We start from the raw sequence: 24,113 nt of genomic DNA, 5'->3' as shown, positions 1-24,113 counted from the left end.
TATTTTTGATCACTTGTGCTTTTAATTCTACTATCAATTCAACATACTCGAGAAAAAGCAGCTGGTACACAACATTGATCTTGTTGTACTCACAATATCAAAAGTACAGTGCATCATTCACTAGCTGAACACTTAGCTTTTATTTACATTCTGTCAAAACTTACAGAAGTGATCTTGTTTTATGCTTTTGGTTAATCTAACATTTCATTTTTGCCTTAAGAAAACCAAGACAACTGTAAATGCAGTTTGTGTCCAAATGTTAAACTGAGTATAGTTGCAGGAGTATTTTTAAGCTGAACGTTACTCATTTACTGGAATGTTGTGGTTTTATTCCTTAGGTGCTTCCCACAAAAATGTCTTACTGTTCTAACCTGAAGAATGTTATGAGTATGCAAAATCGTCAGAGGAAGGCCACGGATGAGCAAGTATTACCAGAAGATGAATCTGAAAATTCACGAATAGGACCATCTGCTCAGGACCTTGCAGCACAACTAAAAAGCAGTTTACTGGCTGAGATCGGGCTTACTGAAAGTGAAGGACCACCACTTACTTCATTTAGGTAACTGTTCTTCCCATTCCTTTGTAATCTTGATGTTTTTATTAAATTTTAATTGTCTTTCAAATAGTGTAAAATTGTACAGAGCTCTACTGAATTTTTTTTATATTTTGTTATTGCTTCTGGTGTTAGAAATGTATTATTAATTCCTTATTTTTATTGATTATCAGGCCACAGTGTAGTTTCATGGGTATGGTGGTTTCTCATGACATGTTATTGGGACGTTGGCGCCTATCATTAGAACTCTTTGGAAGAGTGTTTATGGAGGATGTAGGAGCTGAACCTGGATCAGTAAGGATATTTAACGTATAACGTTAAAATTTTAAAACACTAGACCATTATGATTATTTTGTGTTCAGGCTGAACATAATTTCAATTCAAATAATGTAGAGTGGAATTTTCTTTCAACAGATTTTGACTGAACTTGGTGGTTTTGAAGTTAAAGAGTCGAAATTCCGACGAGAAATGGAGAAACTAAGAAATGCTCAGTCTAGAGACCTAACTTTAGAGGTAATAAGCAGAGTTCCTTCTAATTTTCTTTTCACCAAGCTGGGCCTCTGAGGCCTGTATGATCCAGTGACTTCTAGAACCAGAGGTCAAGATAGTGTAGGTTTTTTTTCCTTGGAAGCTGGTATGGACATTTTAGTCTTTTTTTTAAATCAAACTGCATTTTGTTGTAGTAAAAGCAAGTCCTACATGAATTTGAATTTGTATTCTTACAACCACTGTCTTAAGAAACTGGACACTTTTGCATGAGATCTGGTAGTTCTTTATCCCTTACTCGGGGCGGGGAGTCAGTTCAGTTGACTGGATGGCAGATTTGCAATGCAGAATGACACCAGCAGTGTGGATTCAGTTCCTGAGCTGATTGATATCACCACAGAGTTCACACCTTCTCAACCTCTCCCCCGGCCTGGGGTGTGGTTTCCCTCAGGGTAAACCCACCATCAGTTGCATCTCTGTAATTAGAGAGCAGCCCAAGGTCCTTTGGGATGTTGGTGACTTTACTTCTGTCCTTATTCAGGTCCTCATTTGCATAAGTGAGCATGGGCAATAATTTCTTTGATTATCAGGAACATTGCAGTTGATGCTGATTTCATGTGACTGAAGTTCCCATGTGTGTATTTGCAAGTGGGTAACAGTCAATGCTGAGAACCTGGATTGTATGTTCTCTTCCCTGCTGGGCGGCACGGTGGCACAGTGGTTAGCACTGCTGCTTCACAGCGCCTGAGACCCGGGTTCAATTCCCACCTCAGGCGACTGACTGTGTGGAGTTTGCACATTCTCCCAGTGTCTGCGTGGGTTTCCTCCGGGTGCTCCGGTTACCTCCCACAGTCCAAAGATGTGCAGGTCAGGTGAATTGGCTATGCTAAATTGCCTGTAGCATTAGGTAAGGGGTAAATGTAGGGGTATGGGTGGGTTGCGCTTCGGTATGGACTTATTGGGCCGAAGGGCCTGTTTCCACACTGTAATATAATCTAATCTAATCAAATGTTATCACCAATTAGAATGCTCGCATCTTGGCTGGTTACAATCATTCATTCATACAATATAAACATTAAATCTGGAAATTTCTGGGGTATGTAAAGTTTAGCCAGTCCTTAGAAGTCTTAAACGAGCTTTAATTGACATGTAAACATCCTGATTATTAGGAAGAAATGAATATATGTTTGCTATTTTATGTTTGTCTTCATCAGGTAGTCTTTTAACTTTTTTTTAAATGGCAGCTTCCTGTTTATTTGGGTAGTATTTACTCTATTAGTTCACTTATGTCTTGACATTTTTTGGATGTTGATGAGAAGAGTTACTAAAGGTTGTTCATGTTTAATTTCTGTGGTGTTTCAGGTTGATCGAGATCGTGACCTCTTGATTCAGCAAACAATGAGGCAGCTAAATAACCATTTTGGCCGTCGATGCACTACAACTCCAATGACTGTACACAGGGTGAAGGTTACATTCAAAGATGAGCCAGGAGAGGGCAGTGGAGTGGCTCGAAGTTTTTACACTGCAATTGCACAAGCATTTCTATCTAGTGAAAAATTGCCAAACCTGGACTGTATACAGAATGCTAGCAAGGGATTACAAACCAGTATGTCATCTTTGAATACTCCTCAAGAAACTAATATGCATGTAGTTCCTAAATCACTGACCACTTAACTTGTATTCGGAAAATTGAAGGAACCTTACAATAGAACTTAATGTTTTCACCATCTCAAAATACTTAACAAACAGGAAAATTTGGTGGCATAACGTCTAACTGTTACACTCCGATCAGGCAAGCTAATGCAATCATGATTAATCCTAGACTGCATGTCTTTTTCACATCACTTAGCCTCCAACCCTACTGATCATTATTACATCAAAGGAGCGAATTATCAAAACCCAGAACAGTGGAAATAAAAGGATAAAATAACTCACTGATGTCTTTGAGAAAGCTGTTTGTTGAAACTAAGTCTCTTTTTTTAACGCATATGATGGCAAGCTACTGATCTTCCTCATGAAGGTTATTTTTCCAGTTCGTTGGTATTATTTTCTATGAAAGATTATGTAGAGTGCTAAACAGTAATACATTTTTACTGTGCTCTTTTAACTGTAGGGTTAGTTTTTTGTGTATTTTTCTATTCGTTACGTAAGGCAAGATTTCCAAAGCCTATCCTGTTAGAGCTTCTAGATTCATAGCTATATATATATATGCAGAGAGATGGGTTCCGATTGTGTTGGAAGTAGCATTAAATATTACGATTAGATCCAAAATATGTTCATTTGTAGATTTTCAAAAAAGCTTTGAAAGCCTGTAAAATTTAACCATGTTGTGGTCCTTAAAATTAATTTAATCAGTGGTACAGCTGTCTTCAATGTATCTTTAATAGCACTAATAAAATCGAATATCAAAGTTTTTGATCAGTTGTTTTTGCCTTAGGTTTAATGCAACGGTTGAGAAACAGAGAGAGGGAGCGAGAAAGAGAAAGAGAGAGGGAAATGAGGAGAAGTGGTGGAATGAGAGCAGGCTCTCGTCGAGACAGAGATAGGTGAGTGCGAACTGTTACATCAGCTGTTAAATACAAAAGGCTTTGCATGATATGAAGCGTAATTGCAATAATGTCTTTATGTATATACACAAACAATTGAAAGAAAAAGAAAGATGTGGTTCCATTTTATATTGTACTTTCTCCTGTCCTACTTTATTAAAAAAAAACTGCTTATGCTATAGACCTGGTCTTACTCTGGTATTTACATAGACTCAGATCTCTGATTGAATAGAGGAGAATTATGTCATTACCTATAGTTCAATCATAGACAGTTTTGTGACTTCACATTTTGATTCTGTTCAAATTCTGTTTAAATCAATATAACACTTGCATTAGTTCATGTAAACAAACAGTTTGCTTAGGTTTATCTGCAAGTTGCAACTTTGAGGAAACTAACAAAGGCGAGATTTTATGTCAGTGATATAAACAGAGTTTGAATTTTATCAGATCAGTGAAATCCAATTCCAGCTTGCATTTGCAACAGTTTTTATGCACTGCCACCTTGTCAACTAAGCCAAAAAATATTTAATGTTTGCTATCCAGCCTGTGTTCTCAACGTATCACTAACCACTGCCTGAAATTTATTGTGCTTGGATTTGCCAAGGAAACTGTTAATCCAGATTCTTTTGAGAAAAATGTTCCCTGGAATGTCATATGTAAAACATTGCAGTTCGTTATCTTGCAAGCTCCAATATTTTTTCAGTCATGCTGCTTGGTTTGTGTTGCTGCGACCAGGGTTTGTGGAAAATCTAAAGCATGGAACTTTTTCTAATGTTCCGTTTTGTGACAAGTCTGCTTCAATGATCAGATTTTATCAATGTATTCATATCAAATTGAGATTTGGAGCTGTTCTCACAAAGCCAAGGCATTTAATCAGCTTTCACATTTTTGCATCAAACTTGATGTGTCACTTCAAAGGTCAGTTTCATACATTTTAATTGTGGAATGGCTGTCAAGCATCTGAACAGATCAAGTACTGGCACTATAGAACTAATTTACAAATACCAAGAAAATACTGAAAAGTTAGCACATTCTCTACTTGCAGTACTGAATAATCAGATTAGATCCTGAAAAACAACTTGGTGAAATGAATACCCTATTTCCATTTCAACTTGAAAAACTGTGTAACAAATTCATAAATTCACATGGTGCAGTAAAAAGACATTCCAGATTAGTTTTGTTTGAAAGAACTTAGTGTGTTCTAAATACAGATGTGAAGTTTACTGCTTAAATAAATTTCCACATTATTTAGATAATTAAAAGTCAAGGATGGCTCCACTCAGATTTCCAGTTTAGTGTAAATCATGTGTTGAAGAAATAATGCAACAATTCTGTGGGTGATTGTTCAGATATAATGCAATAACGATTGGACATAAAGTTAGTATTTGTTTTTAATTCTTAGGGAATCAAGAAGGCAACTTTCCATAGATACTAGACCTTTCCGGCCAGCATCAGAAGGAAATCCTAGTGATGATCTAGATCCACTGCCAGCCCATCGACAAGCACTTGGAGAGCGACTGTATCCTCGGGTTCAAGCGATGCAACCAGTAAGTATACTGTAAAATATGGTGTAATCTCTACCTGTAGTACCTTATTCAAGTTTGGTTTATTTGGCAAGAAAATTTGAACTTGAAATAAAAGTTGTAATGCATTAATTGATTTTTTAATTTAAATTTCAGGCATTTGCCAGTAAAATTACAGGAATGCTACTAGAATTATCTCCTGCACAGCTTTTGCTACTTTTAGCTAGTGAAGACTCACTAAGAGCAAGAGTTGATGAGGCCATGGAACTCATAATTGCACATGGAAGGTAAAGAAAATTCATAAAACCATGATCCCCTCTAATCCTGTATTTGTGTTGTAAAAGTCTGTCCCACTAAAAACTGCAATTTTTCTGCAGGGAAAATGGTGCTGATAGTATATTGGACTTAGGATTGCTCGACTCATCAGATAAATCTCAGGTAAAAAAAATGCACTTTGAATAAATCTTATCATTTGGGTTTGAGATTATGGAATGGGATTTCAGTAGAGGAACATTTTTCATAATTATAAGTACGTGGCAAATATTATTACTGGTGGTATTTTTTGCATGATTTCTATGTTATATTTGTTTTCATATGTTCTTATTGCTAATAATCTAACAGTTGTGAGCAGCAAAGATTTTTGATTTTCAGGATTCCAGTGCTAGCCTTTTCAATTTTATTCTGTCATTTTGGCTGAGAATAAAATGATTTGGCCCATCTGGTCTATGCTGACCCTTTGCAGACAAATCCAGTCAATCCTGTTTCCCCCAGTCTAGCCCTGCAGGTTTATTTTGTCTGTTGGTGGTCCAATTTCCTTTTTTGCATCATGAGTGGTATTCTCCTTAAGGTTCTGATAGTTGGCACATTCTAGGTAATTGCCATTCCCTGTGTTTATGCAGAAGCCTTTTTCCTCACTGCCCCGCCTGCTGGTGTTTTCTGCACTAAAACTTAAATCTGTGCGTTGTAATTAAACTTCCAGCGAATGAGAGCAGCTTTTCTTTGTGTACCATATCTGAATTTGTCAGAATCTTGTATGCCTCTCTCAAACCTTCCCTCATCTCCTTCACTCCAGGGGGTGCAACCCCAGCTTTTCTTTTGAGATGTGGGCGTTGTTACCAAGGGCCATCATATAATGGCCATCTCTAATTGCTCTTGAACTGAATGACTTCAGAAGTTAATTAAGAGCTAACCACATTACTGTGGGTCCAGAGTAGCATGTAGGTATGGATGGCAGACTTCCTTCCTAAAAACATATTTGTGAACCAAGTTGTTTTTTACAACTATTAATAGTTTTATGTTCATTATTATTCAGACAGTCATTCAATTCCGGATGAGTTCTCTGAACTTAAATTCCATTGATTACTGTGATAGCATTTGAATCTATTCTTCACCAAAGTATTTGTATGGTCTCTGGATTTAGAATCCAGTGATGTTACCAATTTGTCAGTATCTCATCCTAAATCTCTGGAAATGTGTGAATCTCATTTTCTGCCTCCACGGGACACTATCCTTCCTCTTGTGAAATGGCTATGACTGGTTCTGGTACTTCAATTATGGTCTAACCAGAGCTTCATGAAACTTCCACATTACCTCCCTACTTTTGTACTCCATATTTATGAAGCTCAAGATCCAATATGCTTTAATAACTGCTCTCTCAGAATGTCCCACCACTCAGGTCCATCTATCCCGAACCATTCATCTCAGAACATTGCCATGTTATGTTTACTTTAGCAATGGAGAAGGATAGGTATACAACGCAGGGCAAGCATTATTGCAGAGGGAAAGGCAATTATGATGCAATTAGGCAAGATTTAGGATGCATAGGATGGGGAAGGAAACTGCAGGGGATGGGCACAATTGAAATGTGGAGCTGCAAGTAGCAGCTACTTTGTGTCCTTGATAAGTATGTACCTGTCGATCAGGGAGGAAGTGGTTGAGTAAGAAAGCCGTAGCTTACTAAAAAAGTTGAATCGCTTGTCAAGAGGAGGAAGACGGCTCATGTTAGGATGAGATGTGAAGGCTCAGTTAGGGTGCTTAAGAGTTACAAGTTAGTCAGGAAAGACCTAAAGAGAGAGCTAAGCAGAGCCAGGAGGAGACGTGAGAAGTTGTTGGAAGGTAGGATCAAGGAAACCTCTTAAGCTTTCTTTTCTACAGGTATACCAGGAATTGAAGAATGACTAGAGACAGATTAGGGCCAAATCAAGGATAGTAGTGGGAAGTTGTGCATGGAGTCTGTGGAGATAGAGGAAGCGCTAAACCCATATTTTTTTGTCAGTATTCACACTGGAAAAAAACCATGTTGAGGAGAATACCGACATATAGGCTACTCAACTAGACGGGGTTAAGGTTCACAAGGAGAAGGTGTTAGCAATTCTGGAAATTATGAAAGTAGGTAAGTTCCCTGGGCCAGATGGGATTTATCCTGTGATTCTCTGGGAATCCAGGAAGGAGACTGCAGAGCCTTTGGCTTTGATCTTTATAGAGTCATAGAGATGTACAGAAACAGACCCTTCAGTCCAACTTGTCCATACCGACCAGATATCCCAACCTAATTTAATCCCGTTTGTCAGCACATAGCCTATATCCCTCTAAACCCTTCCTATTCATATATCCATCCAGGTGCCTTTTAACTAATGCAATTGTACCAGCCTCCACCACTTCCTCTGGCAGCACATTCCATACCCGTACCACCCTCTGCGTGAAAACGTTGATCCTTCGGTCCCTTTTATATCTTTTCCCTCTCACTTTAAACCTATGTCCTCTAGTTCTGGACTCCCCACCCCAGGGAAAAGACCTTGTCTATTTATCCTATCCATGCCATTCATGATTTTTAAAACCTCTATAAGGTCACCCCTCAGCCTCCGATGCTTCAGGGAAAGCAGCCCTAGCCTATTCAGCCTCTCCCTATAACTCAAATCCTCCAACCCTGGCAACATCCTTGTAAATCTTTTCTGAACCTTTTCAAGTTTCACAACATCTTTCCAAGAGGAAGGAGACCAGAATTGCATGCAATATTGCAAAAACAATGTCTGGTACAGCTGCATCATGACCTCTCAACTCCTATACTGAATGCTCTGTCCAAAAAAGGAAAACATACCAAACTCCTTCATCACTATCCTATCTACCTGTGACTCTACTTTCAAGGAGCTATGAACCTGCATTCCAAGGTCTTTGTTCAGCAACATTCCCTCAGACCTTATCATTAAGTGTATAAGTCCTGCTAAGATTTGCCCTCCCAAAATGCAGCACCTCTCATTTATCTGAATTAAACTCCATTTGCTACTTCTCAGCCCATTGGCCCATCTGATCAAGATTCCGTTGTAATCTGAGGTAACCCTTCTCGCTGTCCACGATGCCTCCAATTTTGGTGTCATCTGCAAACTTACTAACTCTTCCTCTTATGCTCACCTCCAAATCATTTATATAAATGATGAAAAGTAGTGGACCCAGCACCAATCCTTGTTGCACTCCACTGGACACATGCCTCTTGTCTGAAAAACAACCCTTCACCACCACCCTCTATCTTTTACCTTTTAAGCTAGTTCTGTATCCGAGTGACTAGTTCTCCCTGTATTCCGTGAGATCTAACCTTGCTAACCAGTCTCCCATGGGGAACCTTGTTGAACGCCTTACTGAAGTTCATATAGATCACATCAACCACTCTGCCCCCATCAGTCCTCTTTGCTGCTACTTCAAAAAAGCTCAGTCAAGTTTGCGAGACATGATTTCCCATGCACAAAACCATGTTGACTATCCATAAATATGCCTTCAGTTGTGGGTAAAGTGTTGGTAAAAGTAGTAAGAGATAGGATTTATAATTATCTAGAGAGGAATAAGTTAATTAGAACTGGTCAACATGGTTTTGTGAAGGGTAGGTTGTGCCTCACAAACCTTACTGAGTTCTTTGGGATGGTGACCAAACAGGTGGATGAGGGTAAAACGATTGTGGTGTATATGGATTTCAGTAAGGTGTTTAATGAGGTTCCCCACGGTAGGCTATTGCACAAAATACGGTGGCATGGGATTGAGGGTGATTTGGCAGTTTGGATCAGAAATTGGCTAGCTGAAGGAAGACGGACGGTGGTGGTTGATGGGGGAAATGTTCATCCTGGAGTTCAGTTACTAGTAGTGTACCTATCCGTTTTGGATCCGCTGCATTTTATCATTTTCACAAATGACCCAGATGAGGGCGTGGAAGGATGGGTTAGTAAATTTGTGGGTGACGCTAAGGTTGGTGGAGCTATGGATAGTTTTGAAGAATGCTGCAGGTTACAGAGGGACATAGATAAGCTACAGAGCTGGGCTGAGAGATGAAAAATGGAGTTTAATGTGGAAGAATGCGAGTTGGTTCACTTTGGAAGGAGCAGCAGGAATGCAGAGTACTGGGCTAATGATAAGATTCTTGATAGTGTAAATGAGCAGAGAAATCTTGTCCATATTCATGGATCTCGAAAAAAGTTGCGTAAATGTATGGTGTTTTAGCTTTTATTGGTAGAAGGATTGAGTTTTGGAGCCATGAAGTCATGCTGCAGCTGTCCAAAACTCTGGTGCAGCCATATTGCGTACAGTTCTGGTCACCGCATTATAGGAAGGATGTGGAAGCTTTGGAAAGGGCTCAGAGGAGATATACTAGGATGTTGCCTTGTTTGGTGGGAAGGTCTTAAGAGGAAAGGCTGAGGAACTTCACGCTGTTTTCATTAGAGAGGAGGAGATTGAGAGGTGACTTAATTGAGACATAAGATGATCAGTGGGTTAGATAGGGTGGACAGTGAGAGCCTTTTTTCTCAGATAGTGATGGTTAGCATGAGGAGACATAGCTTTAAATTGAGGAGTGATAGATAAGGACAGATGTCAGAGGAGTTTATTTACTCAATGTAGTAGGGGCTTGGAAAGCACTCCCTGCGTCTGTCATAGATTTGTCAACTTTAGGGGCATTTAAATGGTCATTGGATAAACATATTGAGGAAAATGGAATAGTGTAGGATAGATAGACGTCAGATTGGTTCCACAGGTAGGTGTAACATCAAGGGCTGAAGGGCCTACAATGCGTTATGTTCTATAAGTCTTCATTGCCTCTCTGTCCCTTCAGACAAAATGTGTCACCTCAGATTTCTTCTGTATTAAATTCTGTCTGCCACTTGTCCATTTATAATGTTGCCTCTCCATATTATGTTGAATTCTATTTACATATAAACTAGGAACAGGAGAATGCCATTCAACCCTTTGAGTCTGCTCTGCCATTCCTTATGATCATGGCTGATCTCAATGTCCTATTCCTGCTTCCACCCATACCTTTTGCCTTTAAAATTGAAAAAACTCTCCATTTCTTTCTTCGATATATTCTGTGATTTGGCCTTCACAGCCATCTTTTGAAGAGAATTCCACAGGCTCACTACTGGTTGAGTAAGGAAATCTTTCCTCCTATCAGTTCTAAATCATCTGTGCCATTCAAAGTTTGAGAGAAGATTTGTAGCTCGGGTGCTCATTGTTGTGGTTCTGTTTGCCGAGCTGGGAATTTGTGTTGCAGACGTTTCGTCCCCTGTCCCCTGTGCTCTGTTATGAGTCCTAGTGGTCGCAGTAGTCTGGCTGTCAGTTCGGAAATGCTCTTGATGTATGGTAGTGTGGCTAGTCCTTTGGGTTGCGGCATGTCCTCGTTCCGTTGTCACACAAACCAACAGCCACACTCAGACAACAACTCACCAGAACGAAGGACCCGATACCCAGCATGAGCAAAACCAATGTAGTGTACAAAATCCCATGCAAGGACTGCAGAAAACACTACATAGGACAAACAGGAAGACAGCTAATGATCCACATCCATGAGCACCAACTAGCCACAAAACGACACAACCAGCTATCCTTAGTAGCCACACACGCAGATGACAAGCAACATGAATTCGATTGGGACAACACTACTATTATAGGACAAGCCAAACAGAGAACAGCCAGGGAATTCCTAGAGGCATGGCACTCATCCACAGACTCAATCAATAAGCACATCGACCTGGACCCAATATACCGGTCACTGCAGCGGACAGCTGGAACTGACAGCCGGAAGCGGCAGATTCAAACCACTACAAATGCCAGAGGAAAGATCACAGAAGCGCTTCACAGGAGGCTCCCAAGCACCGAGGATGTCACCTAGACAGGGGACGAAATGTCTGCAACACAAATTCCCAGCTCGGCGAACAGAACCACATCATCTATGCCATATCCAGACACACACACTGGGTCTGAACTCAAGCAGGGAAAACAGCCTGATTTTAGTCTTCCAACCCTGACAGAACTTAGAATATTACATTTTCTGTTGAAACATATCATTACTGTCTGCTACTCCAAGTTCGAACATGTCACTAATTCTAAACTCCATCAACTTGTCTGTCTGTATATGCACGTGCCTACCTGTAATAAGTAACAATCTGTGCACACTTTGCTGCAAGTCCCTGGACACTGATGTTTCATAGTTCTGCTTCAGCAAAAGAGAAAAGCAAAAGTTCAGTTAGTACAGTTGTAGTCCTGCTACAACCAAAGCTTCTACAAGTTGTAGGTGATTTCTTTTATTCTTCTGCAGCAGGACACTAGAAAACGACATGGCTCGAACCGAAGTGTAGTCGATATGGAATTGGATGAGCCAGATGATGGTGATGACAATGCGCCACTCTTCTACCAGCCTGGAAAGAGAGGCTTCTATTCACCAAGGCCAGGCAAAAACACAGAAGCACGTCTCAATTGTTTCCGTAACATTGGCAGGTAAAGTCAGGTGCTACGCAATCATGAAGTTCTTATGACATCAGTTGTGAATCTATTGCGCATGTTGGAATACTAGTTTGAACTTTAATTACATTAGTATACTCTTCTGTTCCTTTTCAGGATATTGGGTCTATGTCTGCTACAAAATGAACTCTGCCCGATAACCCTAAATAGGCATGTTATTAAAATTCTTCTAGGAAGAAAAGTAAGAATGTGCTTCTATTGATTGCTTAGTTTGTTGACTTTTTCTATTTTTGTATACTATTAGGAGTTAATTTGATTTGGAAATAATTTCTTAATTTTCCAGGTGAATTGGCATGATTTTGCTTTCTTTGATCATGTGATGTATGAAAGTTTACGCCAACTAATCCTCGCCTCTCAGAGCCAGGATGCATATGCAGTCTTTGCAGCAATGGACCTAGCTTTTGCTATTGATCTATGTAAGGAAGAAGGTGGAGGGCAGGTATGATGTTTTCTCAGTGACTCCTCACAGCTAGTAAACTTTGTTTGGTTTTGAGCAGATGAATAAGCATTTATACTTTAACCTGAAGTAATACTATATTAGAATGCCTCCCAACTGCAGTTCCAGTTATGACTGTAGAATGCAAGTGCCACTTACAAGGGCTTCCTGAAGAAGGGCTTATGCCCGAAACATCGATTCTCCTGTTCCTTGCATGCTGCCTGACCTGCTGCGCTTTTCCAGCAACACATTTTCAGCTCCTAAACCGCCAGACCAAGATGCAAAATTGGTTACAGGGTGTGAACCATTCAAAGCAAATAAATTCTACAGATTAATTACAAGGTCTGACAAAAATATTATCAAAGTAGAAACTTTTAACCACATCACTTTCACAAAATAACCTCGTCAAATTGACACGATCATGCAATGTGCCAACCTTTACAGTGTTGATTGAGTTTATAATCAATGTAGTTAGTTTCCCTATAAGTTTTTTTTCTCACCCTTTGAGCATTATGATATCCTTATGAGTGGTCTACAATATATTTAGAAGGGAGGAATAAAAGTGAATCTAAGCACATCAAGAGCAATACTACTTGACATTTGCCTCACAGATTAAACATTCTTCTGACTACAGAATTGTTTGTGAAAGGTTCCAACTACCTTTTCTGTTGTGCAAGGATAACAGTTGGGCACTGTAATGTAAATAATGCTTTGATTCTCACCCCCTGCCGAATGTTGCACCTTCATGAGACAGCTGCCTGAAAAAAGACATTCTAATACAGTATTACACTAGGTTAAAGCCCATATGTCTTTTCAGTAACTGTAGCTCAGTTTTAAGAAAATGTTTTCTTTACAGGTTGAACTTGTTCCGGGCGGAGCCAATATCCCAGTCACTCCTTTGAATGTTTACGAATATGTTAGGAAATATGCAGAATATCGAATGTTGGTGGTTGCTGAGCAGCCTCTTCATGTGAGTCCCTTTTACTTCTAATGCAAATTTGTTACTTTTGTCGGGAAGATTACTTATGAAGTTATTCATTGAGACTGCAGTGAAAGTAAATCGGTTATGATGTTATGGAAACACTTGCTGTTGCACAGAAAATGTGATTCTTAATAATGAAGTTTGCTCAATGATGTGATATCCATAGGAGTTGAAGGCAATAACAACATTACTGATATCAGGTGAAATTCTTTAAGTAAAAAATGACAAAACATAATCCTTTGGTCGTATGTAGGCTTCAGTTACTGCATGTGAAAAGTCAAGTATGGAAATCTGTACCTTCCCCTAACCTCGCTACACCTTTACAGAATCTCTCAGGTGATGCTTTTTAAACAAAACTGAAGAATTTCTCTGATGACTGAAAGCAATCTTGCAGGCAGCAGATGGAAGTGGGGGGAGGGGTGGGGGGAGGTGAGAGAAGAATCCTTTCTTACATCTAACTTAGATTTTCTTGTGCTCTCTGGTATTTCCTAAGCCAACCAACTCATTCTATGGATTGGACAGAAGATAATACTTGTAGTTCTTTGAAAATTTATATTAAATCTCTTTAATTGTCTAGAGTTTGAAGCACCATAGATCGCACCCTGTGTTAACTAAGGTCTTAATACATAGTTTAAATCTGGTGAGCTACCGGTGAATCTTTGCCAGGACATCTCCCACTCTCTTCCCTAATATGACAACACCAAAACTGGACATAGTGTTTCACATGAGGCTTAAAGGGTAGCAGAGTATTTCTGTTTGCAATGAAGTATTGTGAGGAAGATCATATTTGATATTGTTATAGCCTCATGGGACTTAGGGTGAAACTTCAGATGTTTCTGGATTATGATGATTAGATCTTTCTCAACTCTATGGCATACAACTGAGCCTTAATTGAAATTAAATGATGTTAGTGGGATATGAGATCATCCTTCTCTTGGACAAGAGTTATACAGGAATTAGTTGCATTCTTTTAGGTAGGTGGTTATTGATAATGATGATACCATCATCTCAATGGTAAGTTGTGTAAATAGTTTCTCCATATTTATTTGTTAAAACCCTTCATTAATTTGTGCATTTTACATTTGAAATCTATTTCCCTGTCACCATGTGACATTTTTGCATAATTTATTTTCATGAAACGCTTCAATCAAATCATTTGATACAGATTGTGGCAATTAATTGCACGAAAACTTATTTCTTTAGGACTGTATTAATTGCTAGTTAGAATAAGCAAACCGACTACGACTAATGGCAACTTAAACAAACATGCAACCAAAACTTTACCTTACCCAAAATCTGCCCTTTAATCCCGCAGTATTTGTGTTATTTAATGGATGGCATCTTGTCATTATATTTGTACATGAATAATCTCTTACAACAAATTATAATCTTGGACAGCAATTTGCAGTCCAAGTGAAGCTAATTGATTCATCACCACATTCTCAAGGATAGTGGCACCTATACCACACTGATGTTTTTTGTTTCCCTGACTCATTTTTTTTATATCTGTATGAAGTGGAAACCGTTCTTAACTTGAGCAGACTGTTAAATACCAATACTGTGCTCAGAGAATACAGCTCCCATTTCTTTTAACTTTCTCAAGTGAATATGTTGGGATCAGCAGGCCAATCTGTTGAAACCTTTTCACTTTAATGTTCAGTGTGCTATTGGTAATTCACCATTGTGGTCTTTTTATGAAGACTCATGACAAAGCAATTTTTAAACCTTGTCATGCAGTAGGACGTAATTCAATTCATGTTGAACCCTAGAAAAGCACAGAGAATCCATCCAGCCCAAGTGTCTGCATTGACTAAATAAACTAGCCACCCATTTTAATTCTACTTGGAAGCATTTGATCTGTAGATTTGCAGGTTACAGCGCTTCAAGTCCAGATTCACATTACTTTTAAGTAGGTTGACGTTTCTGCCTTGACCACCAAACTGGGTCATGAATTCCAGACAAACACCACCCTTTGGGTGAAAATGTTTTTCCTCAAATTTTCCCTCTGATCCATCTACCACTCGCCTCTAATCCATCCCTTAATTTGACTAGCTCTATATGCCCATGACCTGGCTCAGCTGAACCCTGATTTGAGCACTTAAATACAGTGACATTTTGCATCTTTACTTATGAAGATGAAGAGGCAATAGGAAGGAAATTATTTGCAGAAAAGTGGTTTATTTTTTGGTTTTCACTTATTCCTTGTGCAAATTGATTGAGAACAGACATGGTAATTGTTTCATAACATGCAAATATGATTTTATCTCTCTTTTAGGGTCATGCATCCTGTTATCCATTTACTTAAAATGGAAACTGCCTATATTAAGCTCACCCACTGTAATTATAAACATCTTGTTAGGGTGCACTTCAACCTCGGGAAGTGTTGCATTATCAAATGAGCTGTTAAAACCAAGCTCCATCACCTGTAAAGGCCTGTCTAAAGCCATTTGTTTCTGGGTTAAATTATAGATAATTTTTAAAATGTTGCTGTTTGTACACTTTCAGTGATCAATTGCTTTGTGTTTATGTATATTGATTTTTTTTTTATTTGCAGGCAATGCGAAAAGGACTACTGGATGTACTTCCTAAGAATTCACTAGAAGATCTGACAGCAGAAGATTTTAGGCTCTTAGTCAATGGATGTGGCGAAGTGAATGTTCAGATGTTGATTAGCTACACATCTTTCAATGATGAATCTGGTAAGGAATAACTGTTTGTGTTGGGCTGAGTAGGGAAATTAAGATGATTAAATGTTGGTGGATGTTTTAACATTGGGATACAGAACAATGAATGCGTGCAATAATGCTTATTTAACAAAGTAATCAGGCCTGTTTTTTGGGCAGTTAGAGAGGGCCTTAAATTAAATGTTGTGGGAAGGTATAAGTTAATGAAAGGACAAGGCAAGAGAGCAAGGTGGCAGTAAGAAAATAATCACATTGGCGAATAATGAATACACCTCCTTTGAGAAAGGGTGATATAAAAAGGAGAAAATTATACAGGCCAGTTGGCTTAACATCTGAAATAGAGAGGATGTTAATTAACAGTTAGAAAATCTCAGTGCAATCAGAGTCAGTATGATTTATGAAAGAGCACTTGTGTTGATTTAATCTATTGCAGTTCTTTTAAGGAAGTAAGTATGAAGTAGATGAAAAAGAACCTGTGGGTGAAGTGTCCTTTGATTTCCAGAAGACACATCAAAGGTTTCTACATGAGCTCACAGTGTAGGGGGTACCAAAGAAACAGAAGAGCCAGGAGCAAAGTAGACCATTTGCTTCGAGTCTGCTCCACCATTCAGTAAATCATTAAAAATCTATTCATATTTTAAAGTTTGCGTTCCCAGCTACTCTAGATCACCTTATGTTTTTAAAACAAGTGCAGATGGTGGAGATCTGGAACAAAAACAGAAATTGCTGGCGAAACTTAGCAGTTCTAATGAAAAGTTACTGGAATCAAAAAGCTAACTCTGTTTTCTCCCCATCGATGCTGCCAGATCTGCTGAGTTTTGCCAGCAGTTTGTTTTTAACATTATAAAACTACCTCTGTCTTAAAACTGTTCAGTGACACTGCCTTCTGAAACAGTGTTCCAAAGTAGCATCTCTTCTGAGAGAAAAAAGATTTCTCCTCAGCTCTGACCTAAAGGGACAATCCCAACTTTAACATGTCACCAACAAGAGAAAAGATGATTTCTCTGTCCATCTTGCCAAGAAACTTCAGAATCTTCAAGTCAAAAATCACTCTTTCCAACTCCAGTGATTATAACATGAATAGAGGCTTAGTTATCTCAGGAAGCAGCGGGCATACTTGGGTCATTTTTGAGTTAGCAAAATATAAAGAGTGGTGTACCACAGGAGTACGTGCTGGAGTGTCAACTACTTACAGTCTCTATTAATAATGTAGATGAAGGGACAGAGTGTGTAGCTATCTTTAATCAATCTGTTCAGATATGTCTGACACACTTTTTTGCAGTAAGTGAAACTTGAACCTGGGCCTCTTTGCCTTGAGATAAGGACACCACTGCATCACCAGACTGAGTGACCTAAACTATGATTGCAATATTTGCTGGTGACACAAAGGTTGGAAAGAGGTCTGGCATGTTACACAAGTAGGCAAAAGAATTGGCAGATAGCATATAATGTGGATAAAAATGAACTCATCCACTTTGGCAGGAAGATTACAAAAGCAGCATATTCACATGGAGAAAAACTGAAGAAGTTGAGATACGGGGGATTTGGATATCCTGGGATGACATCGCAAGTTTTTTTTTTGTAGGTACAACAAATTAATTAGGAAGACAAATGGAAAATTGTTACAAAGGGAGTGGCATATACAAGTAGGGTATCGTTCTGCAGCCATCTAGGTGTTGGTGAGACGTTATGTTGTGTACTTTGGACAGGTTTGGTCTCCTTATTTAACAAAGAGCAGAATTGTGGTAGAAACAGTTTGAAGGTTTGTGTGAAGGATCTTATGAAGAAAGGTTGTACGCATTGAGTCTGTGTTCCTTGGTAATTAGAACAGTGGCAGATTATCTTTGGAACACATGAGATCCAATGGAGAATTGACTTTTAGGAGAGACTAGGACTAAATTTTGTATATTAAAAAAAAAGTCTCCCTTTGGGGCGGAGTGTTTTTTATTCTCTAGTACATGGATGTGTAGAACTTCCATTGCCAGACAGCAAGAGTAAGGTCATTGAAACATTATTTAGGCAGATTAGATAGAATGACAAGGATTATTGGAAATTGGCAGGAGGTGGAGTTGGGGCCACAGATTGGACATGTTTTTATCAAAAGATGGAGCCCTATTGAGAGGAATAATGGCTTACTGCTCCTAGGTTATTTGTTTGTATATATCCTGTATGAAGCAAAATATTCAAGCTTTTTTAGGATTTTATATAAATTTTCTGAAGTCATTTTAGTGGAAAGATATACTAAACTCTTAAATTTAGTAAATCTTTATAAATGATATGGTTTAAACTTGGTGTTTTCTGGTCATTTTTAAGGCAGCATCAAGTCAAAGTCTCTCACACAGTACAGCTTATTGGCCTGCCAGGAAATGGTGACTAGAACTTTTTCCTTCCTGACGGGAAGGTATCTGACTATTTGGTGGTCAGGCGAGCATTCCCCTCTACAAGCTTGAAATTGAGTGTTTAATTATAAGAATTGCAGGCACAGCCTGTGGAATTGTTACTCCACTGCTTCAATTTGTGTCAAATACTACATAGAGTCATACAACACAGAATCAGACCCTTCAGTCCAACCCATCCATACCGACCAGTTTCCCAGTCAAAGTTGTTTCCAGTGTCTGCATTTGGCCCATATCCCTCTAAACCTTTCCTATTCATGTACCTATCTAAATGTCTTTAGATGTTGTAACAGTACATGCATCCACCATTTCCTCTGGCAGTTCATTCCCCATATGAACCACCCTAGTCTGAAAACGTTGCTCCTCGGGTCCCTTTTAAAACCCTTTCCTCTCACCTTAAAAATATGGCCACTAGTTTTGAACTCACCTACCCTAGGAGAAAGACCTTTACTTATCAATGCCCCTCAAAATTTTATACACCTGTATAAGGTCACCTCTCAACCTCCTGATGTTCCAGTGGAAAAAATCCCTGCCTATCCTTAAATGCAAACCTTCCAGCAATATCCTGGTAACTCGTTTCTGAGCCCTCTCCAAGTTGATTATACCCTTCCTATAGCAGGTTACTAGAACTGTACACTAAAAGTGGCCTCTTCAATATCCTGTATTTACCTCCAACACCATGTCCAAACTCCCATATTCAAAATGGTCTGAGCAGTGAAGGCAAGCATGCTAAATGCCACCTTAACCATCCTGTCTACCTCTAATGCAAATTTCAAAGAACTGTGTACCTGAACCCCAAGGTCTGTTTGTTCGACAACACAATCTAGGGTCTGGCCATTAACTTCGAGGAGAAAGTGAGGACTGCAGATGCTGGAGATCAGAGCTGAAAATGTGTTGCTGGAAAAGCACAGCAGGTCAGGCAGCATCCAAGGAACAGGAGAATCAACGTTTCGGGCATAAGCCCTTCTTCAGGAATTCCTGAAGAAGGGCTTATGTCTGAAACGTCGATTCTCCTGTTCCTTGGATGCTGCCTGACCTGCTCTTTTCCAGCAACATATTTTCAGCTCCGACCATTCACTGTATAAGTCCTGCCCTTTTGTTTTACAAAAATGCAATGCCTTATATTTATCCAAATTAAACTCATCTGCCACTCTTCAGCCCATTGGCCCAATTGATCAAAATCCCTTTATAGTCTTGGGTAATCTTCACTGATGACTCTACCACCAATTTTGATGTCATCTGCAAATCTATTAACCCATGCTCATCCAAATCGTTTACATAATTACAAACAAAAGTGGACCCAGCACAGATCCCAGTGGAACACTGTTAGTCACAGGTCACCAGTCTGAAAAATGCTTTCCACTATCACCCTATGTCTCCTATCATCATGCCAATTTTTTTCTGCAGTTGGCAAGCTCTCCCTGATTCCCATGTGATCGAACTTTAATTTTGTCTACCATGTAGAACCTTGTCAAAGCCTTTACTGGAGGCCATGTAGATGACAACTATCACTCTGCAGTCATCAATCTTTTTGGTTACATCCTTATTTCCCAAGCATAAAGCCATGCTGACTCTCCCTAGTCAGTCCTTTCCCCTCCAAAAGGTGTAAAAATCCAATCTCTCAGAATCCCCTCCAACAACTTACCCACCACTGTCAAACTCGGGTAAGTTATACTGTAGATTTTTTAATCTCATCTTCCCTCCACCCACCCCCCTCCAATAGCTACAATATTCTTCCCCACCAGAGAAAGGTGGTTACATTCTTTATTTGTGACTTCTTAAGTTCAGCTGTTTTCAGAAGAGGCGCCATTAAGCAATTAAAGCATTGAGTGGGTTAGTCTCAGAGGCATGAATGTAACATTTATTTTGTTGTGACAGGGGAAAATGCTGAGAAATTGCTACAGTTTAAACGGTGGTTCTGGTCTATTGTGGAGAAGATGAGCATGACAGAAAGACAGGATCTGGTATGACTCTAAAGCAATTTATTTTAAAATAAAAACCGAAAGAACTGCGGATGCTGTAAATGAGAAACACAATCAGAAGTTTCTGGAAAAGCTCAGCAGGTCTGGCAGCATCTGTGGAGAGAAATCTAAGAGTTAATGTTTTGGGTCCGGTAACCCTTCCTCAGAACTGCAATTCTGTGGAAGGGTCACCAGACCCAAAACATTAACACTGATTTGTCTTCACAGATGCTGCCAGACCTGTGGAGCTTTTCCAGCAACTTCTGATTTATTTTTAAATTGTGTTTGGAAAATTAATGCAGAATTAAGCAAGGATAAGTACATTTAATCTTGATAAATCAGATGATAATAGTGCTGAGGAGTGACTTCTGGGAGTAATTTGCTGGCTGATGTGATTGGTTTTCTTTCTGGATTTTAGGTGTATTTCTGGACATCAAGCCCATCGTTGCCTGCCAGTGAGGAAGGTTTCCAACCAATGCCATCAATCACCATTCGACCACCAGACGATCAACATCTTCCAACAGCAAACACTTGCATCTCGCGTCTATACGTCCCACTTTATTCCTCCAAACAGATTCTCAAACAAAAACTGTTACTAGCCATTAAGACGAAGAACTTTGGTTTTGTGTAGAATATAATAAAATGTGTGTAATTGTGTGTAATAATATAACTAGGTCCAGGTTTTGTAGATTAATTTTTTCATTTGTCTATAAAATTTATGGAAGGTAATGCTGTCACACACCTGGAGGTTCAGTGGTGGTAAACATTCCTGTATTTGGCTTGTAGCTGGAAGTCCAAACCACAGGCTGTAGTAGCTTTGACCGTAACCTCCTAGGCTTTGGCTAGTCAGTATCCTGTTAGCCTAACCCCAGCCAAAGATGACAGTAGATCATGTATTGTTACACTGTGATTATGGTCATTTGGCCTAGGAGAACTGAAATGTTTCTGAAATTTCACTGCTGCCTTTGTCAAAAGTTTCATCAAAGGTTCTTGTATAGAGGGAAGTAGGGAAATTCCGAATAAAACCAGAGAATGCTTTACATTTTGTGTGTGACTATTAAACCTGATGGGAAAAGCCCTTTTGTTTGCCTCATCCATTCATCATTGGATAAATTTTAAATTAAATGTTATGATTTCTTAATTTTAACAGAGGTGAAATATATTCTCTCCCTCATTCTGCCAAGCCATTGTTAAACTGATCTAAAACTGGTATATAGATCTTCTCATTTAATTTATAAGAATATTTAGTTTGGTATTCACAGTACATTTCAGTCACAATGTAAAACTGAGCCTGCTGTTGAGCAGGTTGTACAGTATGCTTCTGTTTATCCAAACTACTTATGAAATCATTGGTTTGGTTTGGGTAATCGTGTTCAGTTTAACAAATATGGTTTATTAAATTGAGATTCCAAATATCAAAGTGTACTGTACCAAAGAGTTGGCAAACCAGTGCACATGTGGAAAAATGCATTTTTGTATTAAAATAAAAGAAATTTGCGTTCATTGTACTTGCTGCAGTCCATACGCTCCTGTTGCTTCCTTCATTAGCATGTTTAGAATTGCAAACCTTATCCCCCTACTTTTGTGCCAATTAACAACTTATTAGAGTTGTTAGTGTTTATTACAATTTCTGCTGTGTGCGAGAATCAAAATAGAAGTAATCCAACTTTTTCTGTAGTCTACATAATAGGAACACAAACTGCACAGTGGCTCAGTGGTTATCACTGCTGCTTCCCTGCGCCAGGGACCTGGGTTCAATTCCACCCTCCGGCAACGATCTCCGTGAAGTTTGCACGTTCTCCTTGTATCTGCCTGGGTTTCCTCCAGGTGCTGTGGTTTCCTCCCACGTCCAGTGATACGCAGGTTAGATTGATTGGCCATGCTAAATTATCTGAAGTGTCCAGGTATGTATATGCTAGGTGGATTAGACCTGGGAAATGCAAGGTTACAGGCAAAGGCTATGGGGCAAGGTCTGGGTTGGATGCTCTTCAGGGAATCAGTGTAAACCCAATGGGCCAAATGGCCTACTTTCACACTACAGGGTTTCTGTGATGACCCTATGCTTGTATCTGCATAGTCTTTAAATAGTGCAAGGCCAATATGTAGTAGGAAAACATGTGGCAACATCGATTGTGTTGATTTTGACCTTGTATGTGAAGTTTTTATTCTATCTCCAATCTTATACTTGTAGAGGTGTTCCTTAGTCTACTCAAAGTTAATCTAAGTCTGCAGGTTTTGGGACTTTGATTTGTCATCAGTTTGTGTGCACCATGTTTGAGTTCCAAATGCTTAACCTCTGGTACCTCCAAGTAGCATTAACTGAGCACCAGAACATAGTAATGGACCAACCCCTCTTCACACATTGCAAAACTAAAACACTACTAAGGTCTATCTAAATTCGTCTATAAACTAGTATCAGAATTCTGTTTGCCCAAAGAAATAGTTGCATTTATTCATCCTGAATTCTTTTGGAATTGAGTGATTTTTATTTTACATTAAGTGGATTGTAAAGAATAATTGTATAGATTTTCAATACTAGGTTGCAGATAACATTGTGCACTTTGTTCCAAGACCTTTTCAAAAGACAAACATAATGTTGACTAGCAAGATTAGTATAGTGAAAAGATTCAGCGGGAAGACCAAGTAAATAGGAAATTATGCTTCAGTTAGTATTTTAAAGACTATAAATTATGAAAAGTCAAGACTTAGAAAGGTTAGTCATCTTGAGATTGTGGGAAAATATGAGACAGGGTTTTGCTGCTTAACATTTTTAGAAACAGTAACCATCTTTTACAATAGAATAAAAATATTGCACAGAGATAGAAAATGGAGAACAGTTCCAGCAAAGAAAAAGGACATTCAGCCTATCGTGCCTATGCCCACTGAATAAATAAGCTGCCTATTCTAATTCCACTTTCCAGCAACAGAGTCATAGATTTGCAGATTACAGCTCTTCAGGTGCAGATCCAGGTTCCTTTTACATGAATTGGAATTTCCTACCTCAACCAAAATTCCAGCCACCCATCATCCTCTAGCTTTTTAAAAGAAAAGGCTTTTTCTCGTGTCCCTTCTCATTCTCGTGGCAATCATCTTAAATCTGTGCCATGTAGTGATTGGCCTCTTCAATAAGGCAAACAGGCCTTCCCTGTCCAGTCTTATCCAAGTCACTCATTGCTTTATACTTTGTCATCACTCAGCCTCCTCTGCTCTAAAGGCAATAAACCTAGCCCATCCAATCTTTCATCATAGGGTTTCAATCCTGGTAGCATTCTTACGAATCTCTACACTTCAGTAATGATGTCTTTCCTGTAAAATGGTGACCTAAACTTTAAGCAGCACCAGCTGTATTCTAACCACAGTCTTATACAGTTCCAACATTACTGCTTTTAATTGAAAATCTCTCAATGGAGAAGAGCATCAGAGGTGCTTTCTTTACCACCACCTCTGTGTCCCATCTTCAGATACCTGTGACCATGTAGTCCAGGTCGTTCATTTGCTTTACCCCTTTGTCTTTTTTGTTTGCTCCTTCCCCCCATTTATTATTTATTCTTTTGTTTTGTTAGCCCTCCAAAAATGAGATGGGGGATTATTTGTTCGATAACTATTGTATCCAGGAGTAGAAGGAATATTCTACAGCATTCCTTAATGTGGAGATGACATGAGAGTTGGGTATTCGTTTCAGCTAAGGGAACATTTTGTTCTGTAAACTGGTTTTGCTGTTAGATATTTTTCAATTGGGAAAATTTTTTTCCCTCCTTTGAAGAGGCCTCTA

The 24,113-nt window shown here is 39.1% G+C and overlaps 1 protein-coding gene across 8 annotated transcripts in view; it reads left to right on the top strand.

Annotated features, from left to right (window-relative positions):
* ubr5 (ubiquitin protein ligase E3 component n-recognin 5) overlaps positions 1-21,849 on the top strand; it is a 164,186-nt gene extending 142,337 nt beyond the window's left edge. For 5 of the 8 annotated variants that reach the window (XM_072570726.1, XM_072570730.1, XM_072570729.1 and 2 more), the window contains 15 exons: positions 339-559; positions 727-847; positions 968-1,066; positions 2,402-2,645; positions 3,477-3,585; positions 4,988-5,132; positions 5,265-5,395; positions 5,486-5,546; positions 11,680-11,858; positions 11,979-12,063; positions 12,166-12,321; positions 13,175-13,288; positions 15,855-15,999; positions 20,259-20,344; positions 20,760-21,849. In XM_072570726.1, coding sequence (XP_072426827.1) covers positions 339-559; positions 727-847; positions 968-1,066; positions 2,402-2,645; positions 3,477-3,585; positions 4,988-5,132; positions 5,265-5,395; positions 5,486-5,546; positions 11,680-11,858; positions 11,979-12,063; positions 12,166-12,321; positions 13,175-13,288; positions 15,855-15,999; positions 20,259-20,344; positions 20,760-20,972 — 2,109 coding nt within the window. In that variant the 3' untranslated portion in view covers positions 20,973-21,849. The remainder of the gene's footprint in view (positions 1-338; positions 560-726; positions 848-967; positions 1,067-2,401; positions 2,646-3,476; positions 3,586-4,987; positions 5,133-5,264; positions 5,396-5,485; positions 5,547-11,679; positions 11,859-11,978; positions 12,064-12,165; positions 12,322-13,174; positions 13,289-15,854; positions 16,000-20,258; positions 20,345-20,759) is intronic. The other 3 variants (XM_072570728.1, XM_072570733.1, XM_072570732.1) reach the window with 1 other exon arrangement.
* Positions 21,850-24,113: the final 2,264 nt, after the last annotated feature.

This window comes from Chiloscyllium punctatum, chromosome 5 (assembly GCF_047496795.1).
Source record: "Chiloscyllium punctatum isolate Juve2018m chromosome 5, sChiPun1.3, whole genome shotgun sequence".
In the NCBI taxonomy this organism is placed as follows: Eukaryota; Metazoa; Chordata; class Chondrichthyes; order Orectolobiformes; family Hemiscylliidae; genus Chiloscyllium; species Chiloscyllium punctatum.
Note: the sequence above shows the minus strand (reverse complement) of the source record. Positions and strands in the feature narration are given on the sequence as shown.